Genomic DNA, 26,418 nt, shown 5'->3' with positions numbered 1-26,418 from the left:
TCTCACAAGTCCAGGTGTACAACTTATGGCGTCCATAAGTCCTTCCACACACTTGCATACAGATGTTGAAGTCCATCTCGAAGTCCCTGCATATACACTCATTGTCGAAGTCTGTGTACACTCTAATTCAATGTACATGCCTCTAACGCAATTTGAGGTAAAAAATGTCGAAATCCATTTGTACACTATATTTTCAATTTCCATAACGACCTAGTGTACACTTCAACCTCCTCCTACGTTCACGTGGACAACATAAAGCATCCATGTGTCCAAGACAACATAGTTTCCACTTCACACTCCCGTTCTACATCTGCAGTCCTTGTGTACACTGTAGTTTATACGTCCAAGTCCTTGTGTACTCTTGATGTCCAAGTCAGATAAGTACACTGCAGTTTAATGTCCATTTGGATTATGTCGTCGAGTAATCCGACGTCGATTAGATGTTTGTCCTCTTGTTTGGGAAACGGCCGGTCGCAAATAGCCTCTCAAGTAGCAATTCCTTCACATTCTCGACACCTGAATCCGCCGCATCTGCCACATAAGAAACCTTAAATTAAACAAACTAACCCAATTTCTCTGATGCGAGGCCTCAAGCTAAATAACAGAGACGGAAAACTAACCTTCTTCTCTCTCCTTGCCACGGCTACTACGAGTCCTCGCCATCGTGAGATAACCGCCTCCGCCGCCGTCTGTTCTCTCTCCTTCACAGATCTTAAAAGATAGATCAAGTAACAGAAAAGACGATTACATAAAAAATTTCTTGAAAAAAAATATGTAAAAATCAGATTTCACTTTTAAAAAAAACGTAGAGAATGAACGAGGAAGAAGATGATGGAGAAAAATGGAAGTAATGGGTGGACATGTCTGAAAATGGTGGGCCATCACTTTTAATATTCAAAATTCAAAAGAAACGAGAAAAATTCAAACCATCTAACAAACCTAACCAGATATAATGTTGTTTTACTGAAATATCCATATCTTATTTTGCTTTTTAAGGGATAAATGAGTCTTCAACCACACAAAAGTGTCTAGGTAGCACAATGTGCTCTAAAGTGTAATAAAAACATAGAAACTGACCTGTAGTGTTAATAACTCATGATGCTAATGATGCTAATTATGGTCGAAACATTTACACCACGGGACAGTTTCAAGTTTTTAATTACAATATAGAGCACTTACTGCTACCAAGGCAGTTTTTTGTAACTGCTTCCTTTTAGGCTTAACTAGCTGGTCACTATTTAATTCTAAACGCTAACTTTTTACTAACTAATTATAAGTGTATAAGCGGGAACTTCTCTCCACCCCTCATCTTTATTTTTTTTGAACGGTGCAGATCATTTCTGCATTTGTTGACAAAACTTATATCTACCAATTCTCAACCATCCGAGTACATCATGTCTTACATCATCTACCCCACTAACCGACGGCCCAGATTTTATTGGTTCCATTATCCCACACTCATGTTCAACTTTTGTTATCTTCTTCATTCTAACAAAAAAATCAAAAGATCAGAAAGACATCATATTTCTGGGACGTTTTGCTGCAAAAAAAAAATCAATCGAGTTTCACTTCAAGACGAGACTCTTTCGAGCGGAGATGAGATGCTTGAAAAAATATTCAAAAACGACCCCAACAACATCCCAGATTTGTGGCTGCTAGACGAAGATGAGGACACTGGACCCGAGAATGGCTCAGCAGCCAAAATGTACAATGAACATGTTTGGCTACATAGCGTACATGCGTACATTTGTTGTTGTCCAAACTGTACACATGTATCTATTACACACAAAACCAGACCATGAGCCAGATTTTTCACACCACACAGTGTACAGTTTTCTCATAGTTCGTGTACATGTACTTTTATAAGTGTACACATCTGTCTACTTCACAAAACTAGCTCAGTGCCTTCATTCCCACCCCATAACCACAACGTAGACAATGTACATACATGCTGTGTACATGTGTACAATAAATGGCAATGTCCAGATATACATTTGTGTCCATGTACCCCACAGCGTACATTGTCTACACATGTAGTGTACATGTGTACACGACAGAGTGATGTACTAGTATATCTGTACTACACAAACACAATGTACTTTTATAAGTGTGATATACATGTATTTGTACATGTGTACACTAAATAGCGATACTTAGTTTTGTAAGACTGTCGTGGGTTATGGGAAAACTTATGTACATTGATTCACTCGTGTATTCATGGTGTTTAATGTTATGCTTATCCCATGTTTCATATTATTGTTTTCTTCCACATTAGATGGCTAAATGTGTGATTTTAGTATCAACGTACGCCTATATATTGCATGCATGTTCTGTTTTCCCCTCTTAATTATTAATATTATTAAATCATGCATACATTTACTTTAAAAACATTACATTCTAACATAAGCTCAATTTGCCAAGCGGTTTGCACATTTTTTTTTACCAATGCAAACTACTTTAGGTGCTTCTTTGATCTGCTTCATGCACATTATAAGGTTTTATTTCAGAAAACTTAGGTTCATGAAGTCGATATTTATTTCTTGCATGGTCTTTTTCTTTTTGTAAATTTTCTTGCACGAATTTGGTAGTGATAATTGTAGAAGGGGAGGATTAATAAATAAAGTTTTCCCATAACCCACGACAGTCTTACCTACATCACATAATGTACAATCTTCTCATAGTTAGTGTACATGTACACTAATTATGAGAAGATTGTACATTATGTGATGTAGAAAAATCGGGCACATGGTCTGGTTTCTGTGTAGTAGTTAACGGTGGACACCTGACACAACAACATATGAACATGTGTACTCTACGTATGTGTCCATGTAGATTGTACATCGCCATTAGTTTATACTAGTTCATAGCATGTACATAGGCCTTTAGTGTACACATGTACACAAATGTATGTACATAGTATGCTATGCGGTAGATGTACATATATTGTACATGTGTACACCAAATAGCGATGTACATCCAATGTGCACATGTAAACACTTCATGAGAGTGTATAATGTACATGGAAACATACACAGCGTCCATGTGAATATTTTTTGTTTTTTTAGGTGTCCACACGTATCTATTACACACAAAACAGACCATAAGCCCATTTTGATACATCACATAGTGTACAATGTTCTGGTTGCTAGTGTACATGTGCACAACCCCTCCATACAAACACAATGTACTTTTATAAGTGTACAAATTTATCTATTACACTAAACTAGATCAGTGGCTTCATTCCCACCCCATATGAACAAAGTTTACAATATACATTCATGCTGTGTACATGTGCACAATAAATCGCCATGTCCAAATATGCATCACAATTCCTCGTCAGCATCAATGTACAATCAAATACTGTACACGTGCACAATAAATGACGACATCCACGTATACATAAGTGTCCATGTACTTCAAAACGTATACATGTGTCCATGCACATAAGTGTGGCGATGTCCGGTAACTGGCGAGGAGGTCCTCCACAAGAACATCCCAGTTATTTCCGATTAGCTCTTCCCAGTACATGTAGTTCTCATCGATCTCCGGTAACTGGTACTCAATAATGGAGGTGGTAGGAGAAAAAGAGGTATGTTGAAGAGACGCACGTTGGTTTACTCATTTTAATTAATAACCAGGCCCCACCATTTTTCAAAATTTGAAAATATCTAAACTAGTTGTCGAAACTAACTAGAGAAAAAGAGGGAACAAAACCAGTTGGGAATTAGTCAGGGGCATTTTAAGTCTTTTCACCAGAAAACTACCTCACCCTCGGTAACTGTCTTTCCTTGTAATAGAAAGACGTAAACTGTCTGAGGGTGAAAATAACTCATTATCTCTGTTAAAAACAATTACACCATAAGACAGTTTCAAGTTATTTATTACAGAATGAAGCAGTTTCTTCTACTGAAACAGTTTTTTTTAACCAATCGTCTTTTTCCAAACGAGCTAGTTAACTTCTAACCAATTATATGACTAACTAAGGATAGTGTATTGGCGGGAATTAATCTCATCCACACATTTTTATTCTACATCAATGATCCAGATTAATAATGCATTTTGTGACAAGACGTATATCTGTTTCTTTTTTCAACCATTAGATTTTCTGGTGTACTTTATTCATCAACGATTCAGATTTTTTGTGTTTGATTAAGCACATTTCTATTATTTCTTTTTGTTTTTTTACAGTTCTTCTGAAAAAAAATTATCTTTTTGGATTACTACTGCTAAAAAAGTTTGTTCACTCATACCTAATTAACCTAATCGTTTTACCATAATCAAACGTGCTCTCTTATCACCCACATATTTCCATGGTCGACCATTGCATGATAATCCCCAGAGAATGGACCACCATCAGCTCTCTATGGGAGTTTGTAAGCGACTATTTTATGTACGTTATTTCAGGTACCAAAAAAACAAAAACTAACAGATGCGGCCGCTGTGGTGTTTTTAGACACAACGAGACTAACTGTGTTGCTTGTTACGATGTACACTCACCAAATGGACTATACTATTTTTGGTGAGTTTGATTTGTGTCCACATGTACATCCTCCATCAAGCATATAGCTACACTTGGCTTGTTACGCGAACACGTTTTCACCTTCAACACACAAACATCCCTCAATTACATATGCACTATTTTTAGACGTTTACCAACTGTCTATTAAGACCAATTATCCGTTAATAGACAAAAACACATGACATCTTTACCGATTGTACACATGTACATTCTCTATCATGCACATGGAAAAACCTATTAATGCTTCCTAACGTACACATGTATATTCTCTATCATGCATATAGAGTGGTTTTTAAATGCTTGCACCTACGTATACATGTACACCCAATAACATGTACATAAATTATTGTGTGTTTACCATGCATATAACAATACCTAAACACGTCTTCTTAAGTTGTCCATGCTATCATCTTATACACATGTACATCCAAAAATATGAACACATATTGCGGTGTTTAAGACAGTCACCTAGTGTCTATTAAGCCCATTATAAAGTTAGCAAACAAAAACACACGACATTTACAAGTTGTCCACATGTACATTCTTTATAGGTTGTACACATGTACAGTCTCTATCATGTACATTTACAAGTTGTCCACATGTACATTTACAAGTTGTCCACATGTACATTCTTTACCGGTTGTACACATGTACATTCTCTATCATGCACATGGAAAAACCTATACATTCCTCCTAACGTACACATGTACATTCTCTATCATGCATATAGAGTGGTCTTTTAAATGCTTGCACCTACGTATACATGTACACCCAACAACATGTACACAAATTGTTGTGTGTTTACCATGCACATAGCAATACCTAAACATGTCTTCTTAAACTGTTCATACTATCACCTTATACACATGTACATCCAAAAATATGAACATATATTGCAGTGTTTAAGACAGTCACCTAGTGTCTATTAAACCCACTACAAAATTAGCAAACAAAAATACACGACATTTACAAGTTGTCCACATGTACATCCTCTATCATGCTTGTCCATTAACAAAACATGTACACATAATTAAAGCATTTTAGACATTTATCCAGTCTATATTAATCCAACTTATCTGTTAACAAATCATAAAACGCATACATAACAAAACATAAAACGTGTATATACCAACGAGAACCAAAACTAGCAACCAACACCGGCCCCTCTTCCTTTGTTGGCGAAGAAAAACACTTACTTAAGTTATCATGCTCGTTCTTCCCACCATCTATATTGGCTCCCTGTTCGTGAACTTCAGGTGTCACCCCAACCCCACGATCTTTTTTACCTTTCCACTTCTGACTTTTCCGACGCTTGTTAGTGCTCTTTCTTTTCAATATGCTTTTCCATTTTTCCATCTTCCTCGCCTGCTTCTCACACACACCTTTCAACCTACCAAGTTCACTGCAGACCTCTTTCAAATAGCTCTCCATCTTTGCGTGTTTTTCACCATCTACAACAGTTCCATGTTTGAAATACTCGCTCATCATATGCTGTTTCAGACAAGGCTCACCATCACTTTTATCAGGATCCTTTACTTTCCTCTTCTTTTTTTTATTTGCCTCGTTGTATACAAAAAGTGGCTCTCCGGCATCATCACCACCCTAATCAGACTGCGTAAATTGGTGTCTTTTGCCTAGCAGCCTAAGCAAATACTCAACCTTCTTATCATACTTGTCTTTATCCCAAAGGCCCCACCTCTCCTCATGCTCTCCACTAATTTCCATCATATGCTGTACAACAAACTGCACAATAGGAGTAAACAATCAAACAATTGTTAAAATGAGTTTTCAAAATGGTAATCACAAGCAAATACTAAAAAAAAATACAACACAAGCTGGTGCAATGTACATGTGTACAACTACCCTAGCACAACAAACCACGTCCATGTGTACATCTACTGTATTGGTTGCATATTTGTAAATATGTGTACACATCAACAAACAATGTGTACACACTCACTATATTTTGTTGGTACATTAAAATGATTGTCCACCCATACACTTACCCAGTAACAATGCTTTCACATCCTTCACATTTGCTTCTGCCGCCGCTGCAACCACCAAACAACAATGGCGAATCAAAAATCTGATTCGCTCTGGACTAAGAAATAAAAAAAAAAGTAAAACTCAAGGGAATATTCACCGTCGGCGATCTCCATCCCACGCATGCTCCGTCTTGTACTCATCGCACTCCGTTGCTCGTCGTCGGTGCTTTCTACCGGAAAATATAAAGTCTGCTCTTTCTCCACACTAAACTCGAGTCTCTGATTTCTCACGTCTTCCTCAGATTATGTTTCAGAAAATAAAACAAAAAATAAAGAGTTTTACCAAAGAGAAGGAAAAGCACGTCTCTTTATTTTATTATTCAATTGAGTTTTGAGTTTGCTTCGGGTTCAACACCATTTGAATTTTAAAATGAATTAAAACCCTAACTAAAAACAGAAGTCAAAATCACTAGTTGTGTATAAAGCAATGGCAAGTTAAGACATTTCACCCAAAAACTACCTCTTCCGCACAAACTGTCCTATCTTATAATAAAAACTCAGAAACTGCCCTACAGTGTAAAAAACTCTCTCTGTTATGTGTACCTAAGCCAATTATCTCCTTTTTTTTAACCTTTTATCATCTTTTACTTTTAATAAAGATACCAAATATTTTAGTTTATGTTACGTTCATTTTATTCATAAAATCCTGGTACGTTTTTAAACTACTTGAGTTTCCTTGTATTAAATATGAGTATAAATTAAATACTAAACTGTTGTAAAGCCTTTTTCTGAATAAAAACTATTATACTCTAGACCTAATAATATGTGTTTCTTTCTATACTCTGGCGCTATTTCCTTTTGATACTTATGTCCTCATCTGTTTTGATGGATTGTTGTTCCATCATGTATTCATGTAAGTTTTATCTTCTATAGTTTTTTTTTCTATACCTTTTTGTGATTGATATAATTTGTTTTAGGAATATTTAACGATAACTTTTTAAAAAGTCTAAACAAACACAATATTATTATAAACTTTGATTCTCTGCTTACTGATTTTTTTATGAAAAAATAAATATAATTTTACGAGTTGAGTGGATGATTGTTATTCAAATATAGGAGTTTTAATCATACATTACTAGTAATTCCAACTTTAGTTACATTTTTGAAACTAAAGCTCATAAAAAAGTAATGATGTTTGAATATATCTCATACTCAGTAAAATAATTTATTAATATCAACAGAATATGAAAAAATTTAAAATGATATCTCGCATGATTTTGATTGCATATCAAAAAGGCAAAGAAGAAAATTACAATGGGGCATATTTTTTTAATGCGCTTTAGGCGCCAATCCAGTCCGGACCGACACTGTGTAAAAACCGGGTGTTTCAAAGTTTGAGATCACCTTTTTTCCGGTAGCTCGTGGCAACTAGTAGCTTTCTTTGTTGTCGACTCGCTTTCTGGTCTTTCCTTTAAAGTTAAAATATTGTTCAAAGTCAGCGTCTTCCTTGCTTCATTTAGTTATTTTTGTTGCTTAGATTTCTTTTGTTTAGTTTAATCATGTTTTTCTGCTACTAATTTACTGTGTATTGTCTGTTAAAAAAATTGAAAACGTTAAAATAATTTAACGTTTTACCAAAAAAAAACTTATAAAAGTAAAAACATTGACATTCATAGCTCATGTAGATCGTACATTTTGTTTCCTTTTTTGCAAGAAGGAATCACTAAAAGGAAAAAGAAACATTGCTCAAAGAAACGTACCATTGGCGAAACAGAAAGTTTTTGAAAGAGAGCGGAAAGGTGTTAAAAAAAAAAAGAAGAGAGCACAAAAATAATGGACGGTCACAAACCACCCATCACTTTCATTTAACCGTAATACTGATAGGTAGCTTTTGCGCATTATTCGTTCGCAGCTAACTTACAAAATATAACACTAAATTGACATTTCTCGCATTTTCTGTATCTTTATAATACGTCTAGTTAACCTATCTGGCGTGTATATATTAAAGTTTATATTCACTTGACTAAGCTTTGCTTATGGTTCATATAATCAGTTAATTCTTACTCAAACTTATTTATTAGAAGCTAGTTCGCTTTTTCCTAAAATCTATAAGCTCGTTTATCAATTCAGTAGGATTAATTATTTTTAAAAATACTTTATCGATCCTCACTAGTAGCACTAACTGATAGTTAAAAAAAATTATTAGCGTATATTTAAATCTGAATATCAACCACTCAAACATATCATGGCTGCATCATATATTAGATTACTATAATCATAATAGACTCCGACATGGTTGTCCTTATAATCAATCAAACATTTGATTGGCTCGGGTTCTTATTAATCTTACGTACATCCCAAATCTCGCAGAAATAAGCCAAGTCCTCCTACATATGATGACATGGCACCCTCCAAACTTTGACCGACTTGTCAAGACTTCCACTATACACAATCAATCTCCCATCACCTCCGTCTTCGTCATCTCCTCCCCATGGTTCAGCCACCGCCAAACACTTAACCGGTCCGGTATGACCGGTAAAAACCGAAACACACGTGTGGACTCTCCCTTCCCTCCTCCACACGCATATCTTCTTATCCGCCGCACCACTAAACACCAATTCTCCGGCTGCCGCGAGACAGAGCACAGCAAGCCTATGTTTCTTGAAAACACCACAATGCTTCAACACTTTCTTCTCTCCCATCTCCCAGTAATTCACAACACCGTCGCTGGAACCACTATAAACCGCCACGTGGCTAGTGACCAAAGCCGTAACAGCAGATTCTTGTTTCAGCAAAGTCTGAACCAGACTATGCGCAGTACGCTTCCCACGAACCTCCCGTTTCCAAACCTTAACCGTTCCATCTGCTGAGCCAGTGAATACAAGACCCTCGCAGGAACCACCGGCTATGACGGAGTTGATGGCGTCATCATGAGCTTTAATAGATTCCAAACATTTCAAATCGTGAATGCGCCAAACCTTGACCGTCCGATCCCATGAGGCGGAGTATAACAGCCCTTGATCTTCCACAAGACTCAAACACGAAACGGCGTCGGAGTGTTTGATCCATAGCGCCGTACGACGTCTTCTCGCCTCCACGTAGTTACTCGGCTTCACTGACTTCTTCAACACGTCTTTCAAAGCCGGTAAGCTTCCTGCGCGTGTGTACACTCGAGGATTCTTGTGCGAGGTTTTCCAGACCCGGATCTTACCGTCTTGATGACCCGTGAACACCTTATTATTCTCCTCACGACATATCACTATCGCTTTCACCAAACCGCTGTTCGATTTAAACTCACTAAACTCGGTTAGGTTCTTCCAAACCCTAATGTGATTATTGTCCGATCCTGTGAACAGAAGATCATTTGTCGCTGCTAACGAGTAAATGTGGCCTTCTTCTTGAACAATCGACCCGACCAGGCTGTTTTCTTCGCTTGGATTCCAAGAATATTCCCGGGCCCGGTCGGAACGCGGCATTTTGGTTTCAGAGTGTGTCGTAAAACCTAAAGGCTTGTTAGTTTCTTGATGACTTCTAAGAATACGAGACTTAGGAGATGAAGGAAAGAAGAGTTGAGAGTTGTTTGCATTATAATAAGTTAGCTAAGCAATGAGAGTATGACACGTAATAAATTGTAATTTTATTTTGTTTTGTCCACTTTATTACTAAAATAATCTCTATAAGTACCTATGGTGGTTGTCCTTTCTTGCTAAATATAGCTATATAGGGAATGAATCATGATGTGCATAATTCATATGATAACATTGTTTTATAGAACGGGCCTTGTGGTCAAGTGGCAGTGGACGGGCCTGGGACGCTAACACGTTTCAGGTTCGATCCTCCTGCTATGCGAAACTAAGTCACATTGTTCTGTTCACCTAACGCGGATATGGGTCCATGCTTTAGGACCCATTTGAATGCCCAGGAGAAGGAGTCCATCCGCGGGCTTGCGACTCCCCCGGGGGTTAGGTCTGGTTCCAATAGTGACCCGGGTTTAACCCTTTAGTTTACAAAAAAAAAACATTGTTTTATATATTTGATATTTTGTTCGTCATAATATTTTAAAGTGGGGGGGGGGGACCGATAATAATAAGATGGCACGTATAATATATGAAGCGACTTTTTCTTCAGATTTTAAACTTTTTGTAAGAGAATTTTAAACTGGTGAGAAGTATTCTTTGGTTGATTAAGTAAAGTATAGAGAAGAGCAAAATTTCTTCAGCAAAACTGCTATTTGTGGATGGGCGTGATAAAGCTAGAGTGTTATCGAACATCGCAAGGCATCCCATTTTCTCGGGAGTCCGGATAATAGATGCTGCACCCATTAGGAGTGTCTCATGTCAGTGGAATACGGATTCTCTAGGAAGAATACATTCCTAAGGTTTACTTGAAGGGGTGACTGATTAAACTACAAGCCTAAAACATAATCAATCCAGCTATTAGTAATGTCTGAACCGGGTCCATATATATAGGAATATCTGAATGTCGGGTTTGGTTGATGAAGCTATAATTGAAAGCACAGAATGGAAAAAATTGAATCCTACAGCTTCAATGTACATGGTAAATTTTTATCGACTAAATCATCGTGAACTATTTCTAAAGTAGGTTAACACTAAATATTGTTAATGTTCTATTCATAAATGGTTTCAGAAAAACATTACCATTTCTAATTCAGATAGTAGAGATTAATATTTGCATACGTTCCACTATGGACTTTATTCTAATCGCAAGATGTTTAATTTTGTAAACATCCAAAGCTTTGATATATAGAAATGGTTAAAAGAATTAATTTGGTTACCTATGTTATCAAAGTGTATTTATCTTTTCTGATATACATCCGTTTAAAACTCTAGAGTTAAGCGTACTTAAGATGAAGTAGTGGAATGATGGATGATCTAACGGAAACTGATTTATGATAGCATGCTAATGAGACCAAAGCACATGGAAAGATCATGTGGTGATTGGAATATCAGTAAACAATGATTTCGAGTCTTCGAAAAAATTAACGCATCGCCCGTCAGATGGGATAGGGTGCATGGGTCGAGTGTATCGGCGTGGGTGGCCTATTAGCCGTGGACGATCTGGGCTTTACAAGTGGTATCAGAGCTGATTAGTCATCTCGGTTCCGACCAGAGAGGCATCTTAAGACTTGTCATGGGGCGCAACGAGGACGTTGCGTTCGGGATGAATTGTAACATCCCGAGTTGTGATATTTGGAAAAGCTTAAGAGAATTGATTTAGCTACATATGTCACCAAAATGCGCTTAACTTTTATGGTACACATGCGTTTAGAACTCTAGAGTTAAGCGTACTTGAACTGGAGTAATGGAGGATGAGTGATCTAACGAGAAGTGATTCGCGATAGCATCCGAGTGAAGACAAGTCACATAAAAAGGTCATGCGGTGATTGTAGAGTCAGTAAATAATAATTTCGAGTCTTTGGAAAAACTAACAGACCGACCGTCGAACGGGATAAGGCCTATGGACTGAGAGAGCGGACGTAGGTGGCTATTAGCCGTACGCGGTCTAGCGTTACAAGAAAATATGCAAATTCTGGGACCCAAAGAACGGGTAGTTTCCACAGACGGGTTGTTACAATAAAAGTTTACTTTTATGGAGTACCCCTTCCTCTAGATTTCATTTGTCTCATGGATTATAGGCTGACTCTGCAGAAGATCGATCTCTTAACTTTTTACTTATGAGTCTTCAATAACTCCATAATTAATTTGCAGAACAATTGATGATAATTTATCCTATGAGAAGATTGTTAAAATCTTAGGTTCGAAGAACGCCAAACGTATGAATAATCTAATTATGAAGTTATTGATGACTCATGAGTGAAAAATTGGGATCAATGTTCTAGAGAACCAGTTTGGAATCCACGGGACGGATGGAATCCATTTACGAATTGACAAAAAAATTTCATGCACAAATCGCAAGATGTATTTAATTAAAAAAAGATAAGTAATATATTGTACATAAGGGTAAAAATGATTCTGCATGACATTGTTTCGATTTCTTTTGGAACTAGGATGTTTTTCGAAAACGTTTTTCATAAGTGACTCCATGTATGTTAAGTATCTAAACATTTACCGATTAAAGAACAAATAATTTGATACTTACTTCTTGCAGATTTTTTTATAAAATATTGAGTGACTCCTCCACCAAAAAGGTCTTTGTTTCCCCTTTTACTTAAAATAGGGAATGATTAAACTACACACTCCAAAAGTTCATAGTGCTTCTGTATAGAAACCAATAAACCATGTGTCCAGTTCTCATAGGATTCAACTATACAATCCACTTATTTTAATTATCAAAGTAAGAAAAATTACAGCCATGAATCATGATAGCATAAAGATGATTACGAGATTTTTTAAACCAGTTATATCACGTTGTCATTTACTTAGTCTTTGTGGTCTATATATTTAACGAGATCTATTCCCATGCTCAAGCTAATGCAAACATGAAACTATTTTGGTCATGGAAAATTTGCAGACTATTATTGTATGCAATTCGGAAAAGGTTAAACAGCCTGATTAAGTTATTTGACGACATGAATGTTTAGCTAAACTATCTTGATCACGTAGTTTACCATCAGTTAGTTTATTTTTTTTCTTTTAACTGCTATATATTCCATTTAATGTTTTAATAATTGTAATTGTCTTGATAAGCAACATATCCAAATTCTATTTCATTTTGATTTGCAGCCAACGTAGTATATATATAGTTGATATCTCATTAACTTTACACGCGTCCAGTGATACCATAACTTTGAGCTCGTTTGTACCATTCATGGATAAATAATATGCAATTCTTTTTATTAATAGTCGTTATATTGAAATCACGTGTTGATGTAGAGCAACTCGGACTGTATTGGCCGAACAACTTCGGGGCTTGATAAGAAAGAAAACGATGTCTTCTACCCAAAAATAGACATCTTCAATAGCATTTTCGACCGTGCACACATACTCTTCTTTCACCCTTCGTCTTTTTCATTTAGTGGTGTTAAGATAATATTAAACGTAAATCATTCAAACGTTGCCTTTGTTTTATTGTATATGAAAACGTACGTAGCATTTTCGAAGTACTCTATGTAAGCTCAACATTTGGAGCTTTCAAGAGAACTTATAGAGTGGGACGATCTGGAAGCAGAGTTGGTGGGTTACATAAGATAGAAATTGTGTCGCACACGTTAAATGACGTGGCAAAGTTGGATTGGAGAAACCATATTGCAACGTAGCTAGCAATAGAAATATCTCGATTGACAAGAACGAGAAAGCTTAAATACTCGTCTAAGGGGATTAGAGAGGGTTAGAGCTTTAGATAGAATAACAACAAATTGATAGCAAGTCTTGTATTGTTCTTGTAAATTTTTTTTCAGGTTGTGAGCTAGGAGTGCAGATTTGCAATCATTAGATCACGAGATTTTGATACATTATGAATTGGTTTCGTTTCTAGCCGGTATGTAACGTTGAGTAATTTAAATTAAATATATCCGTGTAAATTTATGTAAAGGATTCTTAATAAACAAGATACATGTTGTTGGATTTCTAGAATATACAAGTGAATTTGATTTACTGTGGACTTTTATTTGGCATCAGAGTGGGTCGCTTCAGATTCAACTTTATATACAAGAAGGTTAAGGTTCTGCAGAACCACAAAAGCCTTAACTACCATCTTCTCAAAAATTGACTTACCAGTTCAAGATTACTCAAGGATGTGAATCAGCAAAAGAGGTATGTGATACACTTATCAACCTTTGAAAGAGATACAAGTGTAGGAAGGACCATAATCGATCATTTTTCTCACAAGTTTGAGAATTTTCAAATGGAAAATGATGAATCTACAACTAGCTTTTCTCCAGGTTATGTTCAATTGCTAACAAGCTTCTGTTCTCAATAAGAAGTATAAAGAAAAGAAGCTCATTAAGAAATTGTTAAGATTCTCGAAAACTCCATGAACATTAATGATATGAAATCTAATCAACTAGCCGGTATACTTAAGGTTCATGATTAAGAAAGAACTGATGAGCTGCAAAAAGATCATAAAGGGTATAGCATTCTTAGCTGAATTTAAATAATAATATCGTGTTAAAAGGTTAGAAGACAAATTAATTCACATGTCCAAGAGTTCAACAAAATATTCAAGAGAGTTGAAAATGTCAAAAAGCTCAAGTAATCGACTTCCGAAACACGATTCCGACCGCTTCAACAATCATCTGACCATGTCTGGCACGTTTAAAAGAAGTAGAAAGAAGGGGATAATATTTTTAGCTGAGTCTAAAGAAAAATATAGTGTTAAAAGGATAGAAGACAACTTCAGACTTATGGCTAATAAAATTCAGAAAATGCTCGAGAGAGTTGAATAATGTCAAATCGCTCTAGTAATCGGCTTCAGAAACACGATTCTGACCTCTTCAATAATCATTTGTCCATGTCTGACACATCTAAAGGAAATAGAAAGAAGGGCCTTCAATGTTATTAATGTAAGGGCTTTGGAAACTTTTGGAATTATCTTATAACAAAGAGGAACTCAAATGCATTGAAGGCAAGAACTGCAGACATACAAAGAGGCTTATGACCAAAAAGTATGAAGAAAGACAAATTATTGTTATGCTTCAGTGACATTGAATCAGAGAGCGAAAGTGAAAGGGAAATATTTTTACTGAACTTTCTCTCATTGATAAAAAAACAATGATTAAAAATCAGTCTAGTTCGGACTCAGACTCAAACTCAGATTCATAAAAAGATGGAAAAGATAAAACTGCAGATTTTGTTCATGTCAATCATATTTTCCCTAACTGCTTACCATGTGATATGCCACATAATTATAAGGATACATAATAAGAGTGTGGTAGAAGAAGAAGTGAAGCTTACAGATGAAGTGGTTGAGGAAGATCCCTAACTGCTTACCATGCCACATGGTTATAAGGAAACATAATGAGAGTGTGGTAGAAGAAGAAGTGAAGCTTACAGATGAAATGGTTGAGGAAGATTAAAAAAAATTGTTTCACAAGATTTTTGATTAATAAACTATAAATGGGTTTGGCCATATAAAGGACTATATGCATATTTTACATATTTGCTTTTGGGTGGATTTGACATAATTGTCAGGGTGAAGATTGATAGGTTTGGCTTGTACTGATACATTTTATTAATAATATTTTTTTAGTTTTTATCAATTTTGTGTCGTAGAGCCTTATTAACTATTTTGTAATACTTTTTTTTTTGAAACACAACTATTTTGTAATAAAATCTTAGAACGATGATGAATCAATCACATTTTTCAAAGAATTCACAGTCACGAGTTCACCAAAATCTGCTGTTAACGATCGATTATATGTCGATGACGATGATAACGATGATCGCATCATAAGTGGAGGTCGAAAAACAAACTCGAGCAAGATTCACAGCATCAGAGGATAAATTGGATGCTATGTTCGCAGAGATGTATGAATTGATGCAGAGGAACTCGACGGCTAGAGAAGAGGTGTCGAATAGAGAAAATCTGATTCCGATCCAACAACATTCTCATGTATTCTTTGTTAACTTGGAACCTGGCCATAGTTTTAGGCTGGAGGATAGACAATAACAAAATATGGTTGTAGAATGTAGGTAAAGTATTATGAAGTGTATTGAGCTACATATATTTGATGGAGAAGATTATGGATGGATAGTTTGGCAGAGTTTTTTTCCGCATTGGTGGGCATGATGATTTAACAAAGCTGGATATTTTATCTGTTAATTTTTGGATATATTTTGTGTTAGTTCAATAGTGAGATTCATCGCTGCCCTTACCAAGATTGGGGAGATTTTAAGGAACGATTGATTGAAAGGCTTAGTTAAGAGAAGTTTTGTGATCCAAGTCAGTCATTAATTGTAGTGAAACATGTAGGATAAGTTGAAGAAATATATAAACCTCTTTCAGGGTTTGTCTATTTAGATTAGTTGATTGACATATAGACAGTTGGAAGTAATATTTATGAATGGGTTAAATGTAGAGATGAATGAATTTGTTAATATGTGTAAGACAATATATTTTTGGATTAATGATATCTACTACATATCATACAATATACCTTATAATCCATATAATATAGTTAAAATTATAATCTTTTGGAAATCTTCAAAGAGTTAATTCATGTTTGGGAACACATAAACAAGCCGTTGAAAAAAACTCATAATTAGAAAAAAAAATCTTAAATAGGGTTCACGTTTGTAATTTTGGTGGAATTTGATGACTCAGATAGTTGAGAGGATTTTACAAGTTAACTAGATTTAACAAATTTTATCAAATATTTTTACATAGATTTTCACTAATTGTATAGAGAATTCTATTGATTGTTTTTAATTTTTAAGTAATTAATGGTGGTTGTGATAGGTGCGGCGCTCCCGAAGAATCCATAAATCATGTGTTTTTTGAGTGTCCACCAACGCGTCAGGTATGGGCTCTTTCGCAGATCCCTTCCAGTCCAGCTATTTTCCCTTATCAAGGTTTTTTTACAAATATGGATTATTTATTTTGGAGAATTGATCCGAAGATGGAAACTCATCAGTATGCTTGGATTCTATGGTACATCTGGAAAGGAAGGAACAATAAGGTTTTCAGTAACTTAGATGTGGATCCGAGAGATACTTTGAAACTGGCAGAGACAGAATCAGCACTCTGGATGGAGGCACAAAACGCAGATACACAGAATTTGGTGCGACAAGTTGAGGTAGCACCACAGACGGCAATACCAGGACGTTGGTGTTTCATAGATGGTTCGTGGAAAGATAAAGACAGTTTCTCCGGCCAAGGTTGGTATAGTACTTTAGAAGGTTTCGACAGTTTGATGGGAGCACGGAATATCAGAGCAAGTCTTTCTCCCCTCCACTCGGAGGTAGAGGCTCTGATATGGGCAATGAAAAGTATGAAAAATTTGCGTCAGTTCAGGGTTACGTTTGCAACTGATTATTCCTAATTGGTAAAGATGGTTTCGGAACCAGAGGAATTGCCAGCTTTGCAAGTTATTTAGAAGATATAAAGACCCTTAAAGACGGTTTCATCAACTCAGAGATTATTCATGTACCAAGACAGCAGAATATGCAGGCGGATCGACTAGCACGTAGTGCCAGGACACAACCGTCTTTTGTTGTTCACATGGATGCAGAGTTGCCGGCATGGTTTTCAGAGACCGGATGAGAGTGTGTTTGTTTTTCTGCTGATAACAAAAAAAAAGTAATTAATGATGGTAGGAGAAAGAGAAGGTGAATCTTTTTTTTTTGTTCTAATCAAATTAGAGTTATTTTTGGGTTCACCCCTAGATGAACATGTAGGTTCATCATCCCATAGGAATCATTTATTTCAAAATTGATATCTTTAAAAAAAAAAATTGTCAAGTTATATTATGTTTTTTTAAAATAAAAATGTTAAAAGAATAAATAAAAATAGTAATATATGTAAATTGTTTTTTTTTTTTAAGTATTTTTGAATTTTTTAAAAAGAATTGTACCATTTTATTTGTCTGAGTATTAATAAAGAATATGTTAATGTGATGACATGTTTTTTTGTTATACTCAAATTTTAAAAATTCGTAAACCCATAGCAATGGAATTTTAAAAGTTGATACTATAATTCTTCTATCAGTAGTTATGGTATCATGAAATCTTATAATTCTTTAAACCATCCCCCAACCCGATTTTACATTATACCTTCCAGATACTGTAAAATGTTAATTCATTTGTATCAGGTTTTAAATACTCACTTCTGTCATTAGGGGTGGACGTTCGGGTACCCGTTCGGGTTTCGATTCGGGTCTATTCGGATTTCGGGTTTTCGGGTCAAAGATTTCAGTCTTATTCGGGTATTTCTAAATTTTGGTTCGTGCTCGGTTCGAATCCTTGCTGGTTCGGTTCGGATTACCCGTTTAAATTATTTTCAAAATTTTAAAATTCATTATATACTTTAAACTTCTCAAAATTTATAAACAAAATAATATATTACATATAAGTTTCAATAACATGTGTCAAAGCACCAAAACTTAACATATAAATTGGTTTGATTTGAATATTTGGATAGAAAATCAATACATATTTTATGTATTTTTGGTGTTTTGAGTATACTTTAACTATTTAAACATGTACTTTTGACTATTTGTATATATTTTCAAGTATTTTGAAAAATTTAAAAGTATTATATATATTTTAGATGCTTTTTAATATACATTCAATCTAAAAATAGTTAAAATATATATGTATATTAATCTATTTCGGATACATTCGGGTACCCAAAATATTTCGGTTCGGATCGGATTCGATTTCGGTTCTTTAAATACCAAAAGTTTGAACCCATTTGGATATTTAATTAATTTCGGTTCGAATTTGGTATTACTTTTTCGGATCGAATTCGGTTCTGTTCTTCGGATTCGGTTTTTTTTCCCAGCCCTAGCTGTCATATTCTGAATACTTTCCCAGTATATGCTTCAATTAAGTCCATATTCCAAGAACGATCCACTATAATAATCAACACTTCAAGAAATTGGGCTTGATTTTCATAGGGAGGATTGAGAAGTTTGGGCTTATTCGGTTACTTCTTATTAATAATATACTTTAGTAAATTTAATTCTATGTATTAACTATATACAAATGCTTTTGTTTATATTCTAAATTACTTTCTTCAAACCCAACCAAAACGAATGAACACAATCGTTTCCTTACGTCTAGTTCATTCTTTAACATTCCAACTTACAAAAGCAGAAGACGAAAAAATGAAAAGAAAATGAATTAAGCTCTCATACGTTTTGTAGTAACATATATCCATAAAATGTCCAAGGAACGTAGTCAAAGACTTTTTCACATGGAAGCAAGAAGTCCTCTCATTTCGGTAACCCCAGGAACGTTTTCACTAGGGTAAACTTTGGCTACTAGCTGCACGAAGCTCTCGTACTTGTCCAGAAACTCCTTCTGTTTTTTTCAGCAAATATATGTTATGATTCAAATTCAAAAAAGTTTTAGAGCTAATTCTTTCATCGACATCTTTTGATAGATTCAGTTTAAATTGGTACCTTGCATTTGTCCCACAAGGACGGTAGCAACTCCTCGGATGCTAGATTCTTCTGCAACTTTTTATACATCTGTGCAATCGATTTGTCCACCTATCCAAAGCAGAAAGCTATATGTTAAAAAAAAGCCTCTGGAAAATTAAATTAATACACTACAAGTAACATCTGTTTTACCCCTGACAAGCTTGATTTTAACATCTTCCGGAGTTCCATTTTCGACAAACCGAGCTGGAATGGTATCTGAAATGCAGAGAGTATGTGTTAGACTTTTCATCCTACTACAGTTTTTCCCTTATTTAATGATAGAGCAATAAGCTAACTAATCACTCACCTCTTCAGGGGTGATAGTATACATAAAATCTTCAATCTTTTTAGCAAATTGGAAAAGTCTTTCGAATTGCTGCAGGGAAAAATAATTGCATTAAGCAACACGCAAAAAAGCGGTGCCCTTGACAATTAACTCCAAAAGAAGGAAAAATATGAGAAGCACAACTTACGTAGTATATTATCAGGCTAATGTGGCGGGTACAAGCTTGTTCATATGCTTCACTTGCCTGGTGATAGAACTTGGCTAAAGTGGGTACAACATTAGCCAGGTCGTACAGGCTACATACAGACGAAAAAAAACAGGGTTAAAAAAAGAAATATTACTACTCAGGAGAAGAAGAAGAAGAACAAACCAAGGGTGTTAGAGAGAGAGAGAGAGAGAGAAAAGGAGTTTAACCTATTCTGAAAAGCAGCATAATTTTCTAAAAGAAGAATATCTGCATATTTAGGATCTTGCTGGGCAATCTTCTCCAGGGTCACAAACATTATGCTTACCTAAAAACACCATTAGTTAGAATGTGTCAACCAAAAGTGAGAAAGAAAACAAATTGGAGAGTAAATGCTGAGCAATCTGAAATACTTTATTATATCTTGCTAGTCGAGAACGAACTTGGGTGGATATATGCATTGTAAGTGGACTAAGATCAGATGCATGTATGTTATTGAAATGGAGAACATTACTTTCACTGCATGGTTTGTGTAACTTTAGTGGTTCAATAGAAATAGCAGTACTTACGAATTTCGTGTATGCCTGATCAACCAAATCCCTAGATTGCCCTTGTATGTACTGTTCCATACGAGTAGCGAGTGCTGCAAATCTATGAAAATGAGATACTAATGTTAGGATAGCAACAAGTAATACTAGAACAGTTTCTTGGATCACGTATAGTCCACTCTCATTCGGAAATAAAGTTCAGAACCACAAAATCAATTGGTATTGTTTACAAGGTGAAAGGAAATACTATCCGGTTAGTGAATAATCCCAGTAATCTGTGGAAAAAAAATTGAATTTCCTGATTACCTTGGAATATATGGCAAGACTCCCATCTGTCTTACATTACGCTCGTTTCTTTCAATCTGATGACAAGCTTCATCGACAAACTGCAATGAAAGTTGACTTGAAATAATTAGTAGGAGGAATACGCCAGGAATATAAACCAAACAATCTATAAATAAAACATACCCGGCTGAATTGCATAGAAACCCTCGCCTCCAGATCTCCAAGCAAAAGGCGAACAAATCCTGCAGCATCAGCTTTCTGACCAGATAGATACTTTTCAGTTATGCCATGCATTGATATGCACCGTAGGGGATCTATTTTATATGCCCAGTCAACAACAGCATAGAAATCCTCCTGCAGCGACAAGAACATAGGGGATCTCTCTTTTAGTAATAAAAATGAATTGCTAACCTATAGATGTTAATCCAGAAAATTAACAATTGAGTCTTTCATCTAACATGGAAACATTACTTTCAGGGAACTGTTACCTGAATACCATCAAGTAGATCTTGAAGAGATTCATTCAATGCCGTCAGGTCTGGGGAGGTTTTACCTGCAGAATCGAACAATTTATGGCTTTCAGAACTGTAGACCCTATGGTGTGAGAATGTAGTGAAAGCTTGACAGATGCCCACACAATTTTACATTACCAGTTTTCTTGTCACTCTCATCAATGTCCATGATTCCCAAATCATCATCATCATTACCATCGTCATTGTTGGGCCTTTTATCACTGCCAGCACCTCCGGGTGGAGCAAGAGCTGGTACCTCAAAGCACATGAAGTGCGCAAAAAAGGAACTCTGTAGTATTATGAAGCAAAACCGAAACATGAGGTTTACATGCATCAGTTGCATCTAAAGATCAAACAGAAAAGCAAAGGCTTAATACTTACCTCATCTACAAGAAGCGGGATAAATATTGTTAGCATCTTGGCATAAGCGTCCGATACTGCAGAAGTGTCAGTGTTGGCATTCTGACTAGAACCCGTAGATCCTTCTAGCCAGACAGTAGGATTTCGTGATACTTTTGTGCTTGCACGAAGCTCATTTGCGAATTCACGAGCCTGGGTTTTTAAGAAACAAATATTTGGTAACATGAACTGAATATGTAACGCTCTAACAGAATGGAAGAGAAGTAGGAAACTAAATGTTTGCTGCACATTCATGCTTCAAACATTCGGTAGGTTTTAGCAGCCTTAATTAATTCACGGTTCCAATAAATCAGTGGTCAAAAGTGAATAAGAAGGCATATTTGTTCCTCACCTCTCGGCGAAGGAGCAAGTTCAGGGAGCTGCAGTATGCTTTTCTCAATGGGGCCAAACAGTTCTTATCAAGACTCTGCAAAAAGAAAAGAGACATCAATCGCTGTACTGCATTAAGCTTTTTTTTTTATCGACACCTACTCATTTCTCGGTTTTACCTTTAGGTGTTGCAAAAGACGAGCATATGTTCTGCACTTATACCGCAAATCTGCATGGTCGGGCCTCTTCAGCTGACCTCTCTGTTTTAAGTATGTGTTTAGTATTTAGAATTATCATCACTAGAGTTAATGCTAGAAAGACCAGAGTTTTTCAAAAGTCGTACCTGAGAAAAGTAACTTTTGTCGCTAACCATGAAATCTACCAAACTAGCAAAGTAGTTTCTCAGGAACTCAGAAGCTCTGGTTACAAATGTAGCTTTCAATATTTTTAGCTCTGCTCGTTTCTCCTTTACCTGAAGAGAATACAGCAGAGAGTAGCCAAAATTCAGGTGGTTATACAAAAATTAGATTCTTATGTTCTTTTAAAGGCACAATACAATGTAATAAGCACAGCTGACTAAACTTAATGGTAAAATTAAAGATAAGGAGCGCATAAGAAATATCTAAGTGCATAGACATACAGATCGCATATTAGCATAAATGGGGTCTAAGTTGGGCACTTCAAGACCCCTTAAAGCTTTGGCTAACCACTCGCAAGCTTCGATATTTTGGAGCATGTCTGCTTCATCAAATGAGCCTCCTGTGAGGGATGCTGAATACTGCAATCAACAACACTTCTATTAGTGAATCAAGTAGACAGATGAGAAGCAAGCACAAAACTTATGGTTGGCAAACCTCAGAAGGCACACGCAGTCTCTCAATAACTTTATCAAGCTCTTCAATAAGAGCTTTATTGTTTACAGACTGCATCTCCAACTTGTTGTTTCGAGTTTCTATCTGCATAACATCAAAAAAAAAGATGAGAATATGTGCCGACAAAGCTAATGATCAGTCCAACACCACAAATACTTGGAATTACTTCCCTTTCTCTCATACTCTCGCAGATACAGAAGTAATGTGAGTTAACTGATAACATACGGCAGCCAATTTCTTAATGCAATGACACTATCCTCATAATAAAACAAATGACCGGGAATAGTCATTAATAGGTTGTACATCCTACCGATTCAATGTCCTCCCTCATGTGTCTAAGTTTCACGTTAAATATCCCTAACCATTCGTCCATGTCATCAACAATATTTGTTGCTGCCTCTAGTCCATTCAAAACCTGAAAAACATGAAGATGACCTTATAAACAAGAAAGATAAACGCTGATGTTCCCCTAAACTGCCCAAATGCAAAGACAGTCTTAAAAATAATAATTAACAAAAAATAATAACCTCATCAACTAATGGTTCGCTTTCCAGAATTGCATGTACATTTGCCGCTTCAAGAGCTTGGAGCTCTCGCTTCAGCCTTTCAGAAAACGCCTCAGCTTCACCAATGCCCATTACATAACTGTATACGTCAGTGATATAAGTCGAGTGAACGAGATGATAATACTAAGCGTAAAGGTCAACTGTATTTCCATTATATTTTATCCCTAGCAAGCCAGATGTCGAAGAAACACTGCCAATAATTTAAACAAAATACAATCACGAAGAAAAATGTAAATAAGTGGTTCTAAAGTTAGCAAGGTGGATATTATGCAATCCTATGTTAGGCATAAAACTAGTTTCACAAGCTTAGGATTCACGGGGAGGAGTCCTCCTTCGCCAAACAAATACTGACAGGAACAAAAAGTTTATGCGTGAACAAAGAGAACCGAAATAATAACTAGAACAGAATAAGACATACGTTCCCAAGAGAGCCTCCATATCCTCTTCCTCGGCCTGAGAGACTAGTTCTTTTTCAACGGTAACTTTCAGTTCAGTTTCTGTTACAGCTTCAGCAACAGGCTCACCATCTTCTGTACTTCTTTGAGTAGTGACTACTGGAGTGTTATCCTAGACCAATAATACGAAAAGAAAGAAGGCTAAAGCATAACATTATTCTATTAAAAGAACTAGCGAATATGAAAGGTGAGGAAAACGAGAAGCACAAGCACATACAAAAGCCTTTTTGGAAAATAAGAAACTTAGACCAAAATTTGAAGAGAGAAGTTAGAAACCGCACCTTAGCCCAAAGGGCCATCTCGACGATATCTATACCAACGACTTTCGGAAGCTTGCCCAATACGTCTTTGCATATGTTCAATATGCACACTAAAATTCGGTTCCTATAGTCACGATAGAGAAAAGTGAGCAAAACTACCTAGATAAACAAAGATATGATCGCTTAAAACTTGTCCTTCACATCCTATAGAAGTTAATATGTATGTTCCTAACAGCAGTACCTGTCATCAGTATTGCGCATGGTCCACTGAGGAGGAGCAACACTTTGACTCCTGAGATTATCAAACCCCTAAAAGACTTTGCATCAGCGAAAGCAGAGGGAACATAGAAAACACTACTTTTTACAATTACACACTCAGCTTTTGTTTTCCATCTCTTACACTACATCTAAATGCTATGATATCTTCGAGAAAGCATGGACATTTTCTTGAAATCATACGTATTGATCACGTGATTAATACCATCGACTGATCTTACCAGGGTAAAAGTGCATCCACTTGGGTCATTAGTTATGACTTCCACTTTCGAAAGATGCTTGAGTTTGTACATTTTAGCAGGCTGGATGAACAAAGAATTTGAAAATATCATCAGTCATCATGAACTTAAAGGAATCTGCTGACATTGTATGCCTCAATTGGATTACCTCAAGGACACCTCCACTTGAATACTTCATTACTCGAAGAAATGCTTTCTTCCGCTGGGCCTTTGATTTAACTGTAGAAAGCAGAACACAATACCAAAAAAAAATCATATTTTATTTGATTACTACTCTAAGGAACCTGAAAATATGTGATGAGAAAGCTTGAAACATGAATCCGGGGCCACATGTTCTCCACTTAAATCAGAGATTTACAGCTGAATCCTTTTGATCTAATGCAGTACACTTGATGCTCAATCTAAAGCTAAAATAGCGCGAAGAACAAGTAACGACTCGAATCTAGAAATCAATTTTGTAAATATAACTGAAACTATGATCTAATGCCAACACTTGAATCCTTTTGGTCCAAGAAGAGTGAACCCTCTTCCTTACTATGCTTATCTTATTCTGTCAAATGATATCGATTTCGCGAATGCAATGGATAATTGAAAATTTAGGATCTAATTGCAATAGACACCAGCACATAATGCTTAATATATGGGAGGTGAGCAAAAACAAAGGCTCGGATCCAGAAATGCAAATCAAATCAAGAGAGGGAAAGGAGAAGGGGATGTCACCGGAAAGAGCGAGAACCCTAGGTTTGGCCATTTGGCGACCTAATTTTCCAGACTTTCCCCAGACACCGCGGCTCTTGGCGACGCGGATCGACATCACGATCGATTGCTTGGTTCCTTCGATGGCGGCCTCGCAAGCACGCCGGAGCTCTTCATCGTCGGCGCTTGATTTCGCCATCGCTGCTTCGCTATTCTTCTTCGCTCTTCTTCTTTTAGTCGTGGATCCAGCAAAGAAAAAGCCGAGGAGAAGATTAAGCCTTACGATTGGAAAAGTCGAATCTGTTATGCAGTAAATAATAATACTAAATAGGATCTGAATTTACGTGGCAATACTAACATTTGATACTACGTAACATTTTATTTGGCCATTTAACCAATCTTTTTGAGAAATAATCTAAAGAATATTGTTACATGGAAAATAGAGAACTTGGATTAAGATTAAGAGATTTTGTTTACCAATGAATTATTTCACTCTTGTGAAGAATTCTATCAGAGAAATATCATATGATAGCACTAAAAGTTTTTTTTTGTTACAAATATAAAACTTAAGGATCAAAGTGACCAAAATGTTAGATATTTAAATTTTTATAAAACAAAAAATTAATATTAAATTTTGAAATAAATATTTTAAAAATATTTTAAAAGTATTTTCGAGTTTTTAAAAAGAAAACTTGAAAAAAAATTATAAAAAGATTTCAAACTTGAAAACATATAATCTGAAACTATAAAAAAAAAAAATTACTCAGCGCGAAATTTCAAAACCGCTTGTTTTTGTTCTCTCTGTGCAATCAGGAAGGCGATGATTTTTTACTGATTTCAAATGATGAAGAAGACCAAAAAAAAAGTCTGTATCAACATCTCTGTAACAAGAACACCTTTTTATCACTTTTCGCTCCTCCACCAGAAGTATTCGAGGAAGCTA

The 26,418-nt window shown here is 35.9% G+C and overlaps 2 protein-coding genes across 2 annotated transcripts; both read right to left on the bottom strand.

Moving 5' to 3' along the window:
* Positions 1-8,708: 8,708 nt before the first annotated feature.
* LOC108855367 (protein JINGUBANG) lies at positions 8,709-10,042 on the bottom strand. The gene has a single exon (XM_018629179.2). The coding sequence runs from the start codon at positions 9,978-9,980 to the stop codon at positions 8,892-8,894; it is 1,089 nt and encodes a 362-aa protein (XP_018484681.1). The 5' UTR covers positions 9,981-10,042; the 3' UTR covers positions 8,709-8,891.
* Positions 10,043-19,178: 9,136 nt separating this feature from the next.
* Positions 19,179-25,785, bottom strand: LOC108812469 (exocyst complex component SEC3A). Its single transcript, XM_018584743.2, has 25 exons — positions 25,500-25,785; positions 24,928-24,998; positions 24,762-24,842; positions 24,506-24,573; positions 24,286-24,388; positions 23,968-24,116; positions 23,511-23,628; positions 23,294-23,398; positions 22,966-23,067; positions 22,752-22,889; positions 22,455-22,583; positions 22,291-22,371; positions 22,134-22,208; positions 21,764-21,934; positions 21,521-21,671; positions 21,359-21,423; positions 21,054-21,224; positions 20,892-20,971; positions 20,607-20,688; positions 20,268-20,365; positions 20,041-20,149; positions 19,875-19,943; positions 19,718-19,783; positions 19,547-19,636; positions 19,179-19,445 (listed from the first exon to the last, which is right to left on the bottom strand). Exons 1-25 carry the CDS (start codon positions 25,672-25,674, stop codon positions 19,335-19,337), a joined length of 2,658 nt encoding a protein of 885 aa, XP_018440245.1. The 5' UTR covers positions 25,675-25,785; the 3' UTR covers positions 19,179-19,334.
* Positions 25,786-26,418: the final 633 nt, after the last annotated feature.

This window comes from Raphanus sativus, chromosome 1 (genome assembly GCF_000801105.2).
Source record: "Raphanus sativus cultivar WK10039 chromosome 1, ASM80110v3, whole genome shotgun sequence".
Lineage (NCBI taxonomy): Eukaryota > Viridiplantae > Streptophyta > Magnoliopsida > Brassicales > Brassicaceae > Raphanus > Raphanus sativus.
The sequence above is the reverse complement of the archived record's forward strand: the minus strand, read 5'-3'. Positions and strand labels throughout refer to the sequence as shown.

Excerpts from the sequence above, each read along its gene's own strand:
- LOC108855367 (XM_018629179.2), bottom strand. The coding sequence starts at position 9,980 with ATGCCGCGTTCCGACCGGGCCCGGGAATATTCTTGGAATCCAAGCGAA.
- LOC108812469 (XM_018584743.2), bottom strand. The coding sequence starts at position 25,674 with ATGGCGAAATCAAGCGCCGACGATGAAGAGCTCCGGCGTGCTTGCGAG. Across the intron at positions 23,399-23,510 it reads GCGAACCATTAGTTGATGAG|GTTTTGAATGGACTAGAGGC; the intron begins GTTATTATTTTT and ends CATGTTTTTCAG. Across the intron at positions 20,972-21,053 it reads TTTCTATGCAATTCAGCCGG|TTTGTCGATGAAGCTTGTCA; the intron begins GTATGTTTTATT and ends CTTTCATTGCAG.